At 35.9% G+C, this 9,649-nt stretch overlaps 1 protein-coding gene and 2 pseudogenes across 1 annotated transcript; all 3 read left to right on the top strand.

Moving 5' to 3' along the window:
• On the top strand, window positions 1-930 carry LOC121445122 (olfactory receptor 1019-like). Its single transcript, XM_041647119.1, has one exon. The coding sequence runs from the start codon at window positions 1-3 to the stop codon at window positions 928-930; it is 930 nt and encodes a 309-aa protein (XP_041503053.1).
• An 875-nt stretch (window positions 931-1,805) lies between these two features.
• Window positions 1,806-2,611, top strand: LOC121445137 (annotated as a pseudogene).
• A 6,106-nt stretch (window positions 2,612-8,717) lies between these two features.
• Window positions 8,718-9,649, top strand: LOC121445130 (annotated as a pseudogene).

Below are 9,649 nucleotides of genomic sequence, written 5' to 3'. Positions count from 1 at the left end.
ATGACACTTGCGAACGTCACCGTGTTTACTGAATTCGTCTTCTTAGGACTCTCTAGCAGACAAGATGTGCAACAGGCCCTCTTTGTCTTCTTCTTCCTAGTTTATGGCCTAACTGTAATTGCTAATCTAGGCATGATCCTGCTGATCAAGCTGGATCCCAAGCTGCACACACCTATGTACTATTTCCTGTCCTTCTGTGATGTCTGCTACTCCTCCACAGTCTCTCCCAAGATGCTTGCTGATTTCTTGTCTGAACAGAAGAGGATTACTTATAATTTGTGTGCTGTTCAAATGTATTTTTTTGGAGCGTTTGCAGATGTAGAATGTCTCATGTTGGCTGTCATGGCCTATGACCGTTATGTTGCCATCTGCAATCCACTGCTCTATACGATTGCAATGTCTAAGAAGGTCTGTATCCAGCTCGTGACTGTCGCCTATGTGGTAGGCTTAGTGGACTCAGCAATCCACACATGCTGCACATTCCGACTGTCCTTCTGTAATTCAAATATCATCAACCACTTCTTCTGTGACATTCCACCATTGCTGGCTCTGTCCTGCTCAGATACGTCCATCAATGAGATCGTGATGTTCACCTTCATTGGCTGTGTGGTGGGGTGCAGCATTGTCACTGTCCTTCTCTCCTACTGCTACATCATAGCTACCATCTGCAGGATGAACTCTGCTGAGGGCCGACAGAAAGCATTTTCTACATGCGCCGCCCACCTCACGGCGGTGGCTCTTTTTCACGGAACTCTCCTTTTCATGTACTTCCGACCTAGCTCAAGTTACTCGATGGATACCGACAAAATGGCCTCTGTTTTCTACACAGTTGTGATTCCTATGTTAAACCCACTGATCTACAGTTTAAGAAATAAGGATGTGAAAGGGGCTCTGAAGAAAGCAATGAGTATTAACTTGCAGGCTGGGTGAAGTTCTGTTTTCCATTTCAAAATGAGTAAAATATTGTCAGACTGAGTTTACAAGCATTAATATAGAATTCCTTGTGTACAACTTTCACAATATTGTCTAAAGAGAATTGGATGTAATGCAAACAACCACTGACCTTAGTGTTTAAATTAATAAACAATAGCTAATTCATCATCCTAAATTTTGCAAAGAGGGTTATTTCATACCTTTCCTCATTGATAAATGAGATACAATGAAGCCCAGCAAACTCCTTACAACTAGTACTTCTCAACTTACCCTCTAGTTTTCACTAAATGGGTCTAATAAAAGTAGCTTATGCATTCAAAATGCATTTTAAAAAGAGATTTTTGTTTGGCTTTGTTTTTGCAATATTTCTGAACACTAGTATCACTTTATCTATGTCCATGATACTCTAGTAAATAATTAATAACTAAATAAAAGCACAAGCTAATAAAAGACACCTTCTTTGGACACTCATTCTATGGAGGTAATATTTATACTATTTAGGTTTTGGTATTTTAACATGTCCTATTTTCATGTTTGAATAAAGTTTTCCCATTAAAAAACAGTTATTGAATGAATAGGGCTATACACTTTGCAAAAGTAATATATGTGGGTGAATTAGAAATTTAATAACACTTCCTTTTCATTTCATTATAGTAATTTTACCTTGTATTAAATGGTTTCTTGTCTTTGGCTTAGAAATGACATACTGGCCAAAAGGCAATATGTTGTGAGTTCTTCCTCAGTTGTCATCAGCAAAGTCTTCATAATCAACAGCCCCAGGTTTTTATTGTATCTTGAATTCTAACTTTCTTCTCTATACTTCCCTTCTTTCTCTCACAGTTAAGAACTGATATTATAGTCTCCTCCAGCCTGGCAAGATGCCCAAGGGAAAGAAGGCCAAGGGGAAGAAGGTGGCCCCGGCCACCGCCGTTGTGAAGAAGCAGGAGGCAAAGAAGGTGGTGAATCCTTTGTCTGAGAAGAGGCCTAAGAACTTCAGCATTGGGCAGGACATCCAGCCCAAGGGAGATCTCACGCGCTTCGTCAAATGGCCCCGCTACATTAGGCTGCAGCGGCAGAGGGCCATCCTCTATAAGCGGCTCAAAGTTCCTCCAGCCATTAACCAGTTCACCCAAGCCCTGGACCGGCAAACAGCTACCCAGTTGCTTAAACTTGCCCACAAGTACAGGCCAGAGACCAAGCAGGAAAAGAAGCAGAGGCTACTGGCCCGTGGTGAGAAGAAAGCTGCTGGCAAAGGGGATGTCCCGACTAAGAGACCACCTGTCCTTCGAGCGGGCGTCAATACAGTCACCACTTTGGTAGAGAACAAGAAGGCTCAGCTGGTGGTGATTGCCCACGACGTAGACCCCATTGAGCTGGTGGTCTTCCTGCCTGCTCTGTGTCGCAAGATGGGGGTCCCCTACTGCATTATCAAGGGAAAGGCCAGACTGGGGCGGCTGGTCCATAGGAAGATGTGCACCACTGTTACCTTCACACAGGTTAACTCGGAAGACAAGGGTGCCCTGGCCAAGCTGGTGGAAGCTATTAGGACCAATTACAATGACAGATATGATGAGATCCGCGCCACTGGGGAGGCAACGTCCTGGATCCTAAATCTGTGGCTCGAATTGCCAAGCTGGAAAAGGCAAAGGCCAAAGAACTCGCCACTAAACTGGGTTAAATGTACTGCTGAGTTTTCTGTACATGAATATAAAACTTCCAAAAAAAAAAAAAAAGAACTGATATTATGTTACTACAGAATGGCGCCCAGACGTGTGGACAACTGAATCCACTGAAAGCCTGAGAAAGCTTGGGAAAGAGTAAAGCATGTTTTCTTGGCAGTAGCGATTTCTCGGGTTTGCTCTGCTTGCTAGAAGCAAGCAAGCATTCTCATCTAAGAGATGATCTTTCATGGTTCCTGATTCATGAAAGAGTCTGCAAGACATTCTTCAGGACAAGCAGATAGTGACTGCTTTTGAAATTTTCTGCTTCATGGAAATGTCTGCTGGATACTATGGGCCTGTAGGCTGAAGATGGATGCTCCAACGGTACAGAGAAACTTTGGGTGACTGTCCAGGCAGTGAGATGTCTCTGTCATTTCTAGAGTTTTGGATTTCTTGTTTGCTTGGGTAATATTATATCCTTCTGGAGTCTTTGATGGAGTTAAAGAATATATAGATAGTTATAGTTTTCCTTAGTTATGAAGAAAGATAAAATAGATGTAAATATTGTAACTTTTCCTTAATAATTGTTTTGTTTTATGTAATATTGCTATGTTAAAATTAAAGCCTTCCTTTTTTTTTGTTTAAACAGAAAAAGGGGAAGTGATGTGGGAATGTCATATATCAATCTGTTGATTTCATTGGTTAAGCAATAAAGAAACTGCTTGGCCCTGATAGGTTAAAACATAGGTGGGAGGAGTAAACAGAACAGTATGCTGGGAGAAAGAGGAAGTGAGCTCAGAGACGCCATGCTCCCCTCTCCCGGGCAGACGCGATAGCTCTGCTCTCTGAGGCAGACGCATGAAGCTCCAGCCCAGGATGGACGTAGGCTAGAATCTTTCCTGGTAAGACTGATGCTACACAGATTATTAGAAATGGGCTAGTTCAGGTGCAAGAGTTAGTCAAGAAGAGGATAGATATAATGGGCCAAGCAGTGTTTAAAAGAATACAATTTGTGTGTTGTTATTTCAGGACATAAGCTAGCCAGGTGGCCGGGGTGCTGAGGATGCAGCCCCGCCGCTCTTATTACTACATTATTCAGCATAATAGTTGGGCCCATTCCTACTGAATATATGCAGAGTTAGAAGAATTTATCTTGGTCTATCCCAGTCCCACTTTTTCTTTGAGAATAGAAAGGTGCATTTTGAAAACGTATTTCAGGCTTTCTTATGTTTCACAGTTGTGAAGAATGTGACAGATAAAAGAGAATTCATCTTATTTTAGATCTCTGTAATGAAAGAAAAATGCTTTTATAGGGTTTCCCATGACAATACTATTGTATATATCCTTAAATAAAAAAATATTTAATATTACATGCTGAGAAACATCACTGTCATGAACCAATTAATAAAATTGTATTATCTGCTGTATACACATCTTAGGTTATTCGCTGAACAGCATTCAAAATAAATAAATATTGGCTTGACTCTTAAATCTCCATAATCTCTAAGGTCATATATTTTTTTAACAAAATATGTCACACACAAGAACCTTTCTTTCATTGCTATTGTCTTTAAAATTTAAAAGTGTGAAGTTAAAATAAATTTCTGGGACTGAAGAGTTGTCTCAGCTGTTTAGAATAAGTGTTGCTCTTGCAGAGAATTCCTATTTGATTTTTAACACTGCCATGCTGGCTTACAGCTAAGTATATCTCCAGTTGCTGAGGTTCAGATGTCCATAGGCACTAGAAATGCAGGTAGTTCAAAAACAAACCTGTAATCCAAACACTCATATACAGAAAATAAAATAAATAAATATGGAAAAAGAAATAAAAATTAAGATTAACTTTCTGTCTTTCCCATATAATTTATGATTTCTTTTAAATTTGCTGTTTTATTATCTTTGCAAGTTGTTGAAAAAAAGCTAAGAGGAGACAAATCTCACTATCATAAAAAGCTTTAGGTTTTTAAAACATTATTAGTGCCATAATCTGTAGATCTTTGAAATATTTGAAGATCATTTTTCTATCTGAAATATACCTCTGTTTAATCTTAAAAACATATCTAACATGATTACAACTTTGACTATTATAGATGACTAAATACATACCTGTATATTTTAATTATCCTAATAGTTTTCAAGACTAAAATTTTACTTACATTTTAAAATGAGTTTCATACATATTTATTGGTATTTTTTGACCCTATAAGAAAAACAGTGACTTCTCTGGCACATGTAACAATAAAAAAGATAACTATAGATTAGAAAGAATCTATGGACTTTATGATGTATTTTCAACTGAGTTTATATGAAATAAAAGTTTGTTCTCTTTCATCTCAAGATCCTTTCCTCTCTTCTCTTTTGAAATTCTCATTTGTTAATGATCTTTAAGAGTGAATTATTTTTTAAATAAGCATTTTAAGTGTAGCGAAAGTTGCTGTTACCCAAATTTCCAAACCATGAAATATTTCGAAGAGTTATTTTAATTAAAAATTTTTATTGAATATAAATTCTTGTCTCTTACAACACATTCCAACCACAGTTCCCCTCCTTTTCTGCGTCCATGTCCCATCTCTTCCAGACCCACTCACCATCTATTTCAGCAAAAAAGACAGGCCTTCAAAAGTCTTCAAAAGTTCAAACAGGACAAAAGAAGATACAAGAAGACAAAGAACATCCCTCATATCAAGTCTGGTAAAGTTAGCTCAAAATGAGGAAAAGAATCTCAAGAGCATGCAAAAGAGACAGAGATACACTGTGCTGGAGCGAGGCAGAAATACTTCCCATGGAGTCCAGAAAAGAGTTCTGGGTTCCCTATGGCTACAGTAATATTAGGTAGCAAGACTCTGAATTTGTGGAAGAGAAACTGAGCTTACAAGGGCATCATGCAATATTAAGCACTGAGCCATCTCTCCAGTTAAGTAGAATGTAGTTTACAGTATTATAATGTCCTTTTAGTTTTAGCTGAGGTTTCACAATTTAACTTCATCTGTAACACGTTCTTATAACACTTCTGTTATAAAATCTATCAAGTAAGGAAAAAGTCCACAAAATGGTAGAAAATGTAGCCCAATTATACGTATAAAAGAGAAATATTATCTAGATTATATAAAGTACTCACCCCCGTAAACAAAAAAGAAAAATAAAGGAACAACAACAACAAAGAAACAAACAAAATCAAAAAGAGAAAGACTTACTACGAGAGGGTCCTCAAAGAAAGAAATGTGGGTAAAAAAATCAAAAAAAAGCTTTATCAGCTTTAGCAATTAGGAAAAGACAAAATGAAACATATACCTATTGCTAAAATAGAGTCAGAAATGATGAATAAAAGGGATGATTATAGTTCTTTCCTAAATGAAAATACAACATAATATAAAATAATAAAAATAGAATAATTAAGGAAGTTATTTCTGACTGGAATGTTATAGTGAATTATTATTTTTATAATCTTAGGTGTCTGCCAGAATATCTATTTTTCTAAAATTGAATAAATAAAAAAATTACCATTTAAGCCATAATTATAAAGCTATTTAATAAGCATTTCACTATTAGATCATTAACATTTATGTATATATATAAAATGTAGATAGCAGGAGAAATTATGACCTTGATTTTATTTAATTTTCCTCTAAATTCATTACAATATTATATTATATGTAATTAAATATAATGTCTTGTAAGATAAGCCATTCAAGTGATATTACTGCTCATAAAACTAGTTTTAAGCCATATTTTTTATTAAATGTATATAATGTTTTGCTTGTCTTTCATATGTGTACCACATGTATGCCAGATGCACATGAATAGAAGAGGGTATCATATTTCCAAAATTAAAGTTACAGATGGTTATGAAATGTCATGCTTGTCCCGGGCGGTGGTGGCGCACGCCTTTAATCCCAGCACTCGGGAGGCAGAGGCAGGTGGATCTCTGTGAGTTCTAGGCCAGCCTGGTCTAGAAGAGCTAGTTCCAGGACAGGAACCAAAAAACTACGGAGAAACCCTGTCTCGAAAATCAAAAAAAAAAAAAAAAAAAAAAAGAATGTCATGTTTGTGTTAAATTCCTAACCCAGGAAAAGAAATCCTAGTCCAGTCTCTGCAAGAATTAGGTCTGCTCTTAATCACCAAGTCATCATATCTCCAGCCCCCAACTTTACATTATTTTAATATGCTGTATATTCGAAATGGTACATGAGACTTTCTGTCTTTGTTAGACTTTTTAGTACTGTAGACACTTTACCATGTGTAGTGGTTGAAAAGATCACTGATGAAATTTCCCGGGAACCTGAAGAGAGCATGGTGGAGGAATCAACATTGTGCATGTGCTAAAAATTTATTCTGGAAGCAGGTGTTGCAAGTAGCATATAGTGTGTAGATACACTAAACATGAGGCAATTGGTTCACCATCAAGTGTAAATTAAATAGTATAGGAATGGTATATCAATAAAATATTCAAAAGTAGTTACAATCACTAAATCAGTGAAGTGTTTCAAAAATGGAGATGAACAGAAATCAAATGTGTTAGATAGGATTTCATGGGGGTAAAGATTTCATTTTCATTAGATTCTGAATCAGTTAAATAATACAGAGATTATGTTTTGCTGTATAAGATAACGTATACAAGTTCTCTATATTTTACAACATAAAATTAAACTGAAATATTTATTCTGACAAATCAACTTCATGACAACATTAAGAAATTGTAGTGCTATCTTTAATGAGGAACTTCATATACTCACAAGGGAATAAGAGAGCATGAGTAGAGCTAATCAAACATTCATACCACCACAGCCTAAAGAGAAGAGGCTGCAGGGACATAATTCCCAAGAGATACAGGATATAATAAAACGCTATCCTCTCATATTCTGCTACCAAAACCAAACTCATCTCAGGTAAGCTCCTGAGATCACAAGTCCAACTATATATGGTTAATATATGGTTATAAATCACCTTTTCAGAAAGATAAAAGTAATTTTTTATTTAGTCAACAATACAGTTTACTTGGGTAAGTATGTTTAAAATTTAATAAAAACTCTTTATAACCAGAACAGGAGGATTCTGACTGAACTTATTAACATCTATTAAACCATATTTTAATCATTTTCCTTTAGCAGATTATTAGAAACTATTCTTTTTATTTCAAGCTGTTTGTAGACATATATGTGGATTCAAAACCTGTATTTTATTCATCTGCATTTTTGAATTTTATTTTATAAAGCTTTATTAAGATAAATTTTATTTAAATATTATATTAAAAGATAATTTGTAAATTTCAAAACTCTCAGCTACATATGATCATAGTCAAATTCTTTTATAAAGATGTATCATGACTTCCTAATATTCACATACTAACTAATTCAAACACACTTGATAAAACATAAAAGTTCACATAACTGCACATACACATGAGGCCATATATCATGGTAGTCTTTATCTATTCTAATGTTCTTTCCATTTTAAAATATTAAGTATATAATATCTGTAGTTGTGCATATACACATGTGACTTCATGATGCTTTCACTATTTTTTAAAAATCTTTTTCCATTGAATGAGTAGATTTATTCTTTGGTTTCAAAAGTTCCCCCCAAAATTGTCAAAGAACATAGTGGCTAAATGAGCACATGTATATAGAAGAGGAAGTAACCAGGTATTATTTGTTACTTACCATTTATAAACAGATACGTTGCTCACAGACACTAGAAGATTTTAATGGTTTATTTTTATTAGGAATGTGGTTATTTTAAAATTCACATTTTTATAAAATCTTGATTTCTAGGAATAATTTCATGTATATTTGAATGTTAAGTTTTATGAATTTGTAACATAATATATTTGCATTTATTCTATATAACAAAATAAATTTATTATTTTAAAGATCTTCCTATCAAGGAAGGCTATTTCAGAAAAACAGACGTATACAGTTTGGTATATGTCAAAATACCTTCTCAATTACAGATTATGACAACTGGTATGTCAGGTAGATTATTAAAATTAAGTAATAGAAGCTTATTTGAAGATTGAAGTATAATTATACATATTTTGAGGACAAAATAATTTAGAGATATAACACTGTTCTGCATAATAAACATACTGTGAACATATTTTTTTTTAATTTTTAAGGTTTATCCAAGAAAATGGACAAGAAAAACTGCTCCTCTATTGATGAATTCATTTTCTTGGGAATTACCAATAACTCTGTCATGAAAATAGCTCTTTTCACTACATTCCTACTTGTCTATCTCATTAATCTTCTGGCAAATCTGGGGATGATCATTCTAATTAGAGTGGACTCTCAGCTCCACACACCCATGTACTTTTTCCTCAGCCACCTTTCTCTCTGTGACCTTACCTATTCCACAGCAATTGGACTCAAGATGCTGGTAGACCTCTTGGCTGAGGAGAAATCAATTCCCATTGTTGGTTGTGCTCTGCAGTTCTTGACATTCTGTGTCTTTGCAGATTCTGAGTGTCTATTGTTAGCAGTGATGGCCTATGATAGGTACCAGGCCATCAGCAACCCCTTGCTCTACACAGTGAACATGTCCAGCAGACTATGCTCCCTGCTTGTGGCTGGGGTTTACCTGGTAGGAACAGCAGATGCATTGATACATACAACCTTGACGTTCCGTTTGTGTTTCTGTGGATCCAATGAGATCAACCATTTCTTATGTGATGTCCCCCCTCTTCTATTAATATCTTGCTCAAATACAGAAGCCAATGAGTTTGCAATATTCACCATTTTTGGGTTCATCGAGCTGAGCACCATTTCAGGAGTTCTTGTCTCTTATTGCTACATCATCTCATCAGTCTTTAGGATCCACTCTGCTGAGGGGAGGTTCAAGGCTTTCTCTACCTGTGCCTCCCACTTGACTGCAGTTGCAATTTTCCAGGGAACCATGCTTTTATGTATTTTCGGCCAAGTTCTTCCTACTCCTTAGATCAAGATAAAATGACATCGCTGTTTTACACTCTGGTGATTCCCATGCTGAACCCTCTGATTTACAGCCTGAGGAACAAAGATGTAAAAACGGCTCTGGAGAAACTGAAGAAAAAAAGGTGA

Source organism: Microtus oregoni, unplaced genomic scaffold (genome assembly GCF_018167655.1).
Source record: "Microtus oregoni isolate MIOR12 unplaced genomic scaffold, Mior012 000160F_ref0000428, whole genome shotgun sequence".
NCBI lineage: Eukaryota > Metazoa > Chordata > Mammalia > Rodentia > Cricetidae > Microtus > Microtus oregoni.
Note: the sequence above shows the minus strand (reverse complement) of the source record. Positions and strands in the feature narration are given on the sequence as shown.

Excerpts from the sequence above, each read along its gene's own strand:
- LOC121445122 (XM_041647119.1), top strand. The coding sequence starts at position 1 with ATGACACTTGCGAACGTCACCGTGTTTACTGAATTCGTCTTCTTAGGA.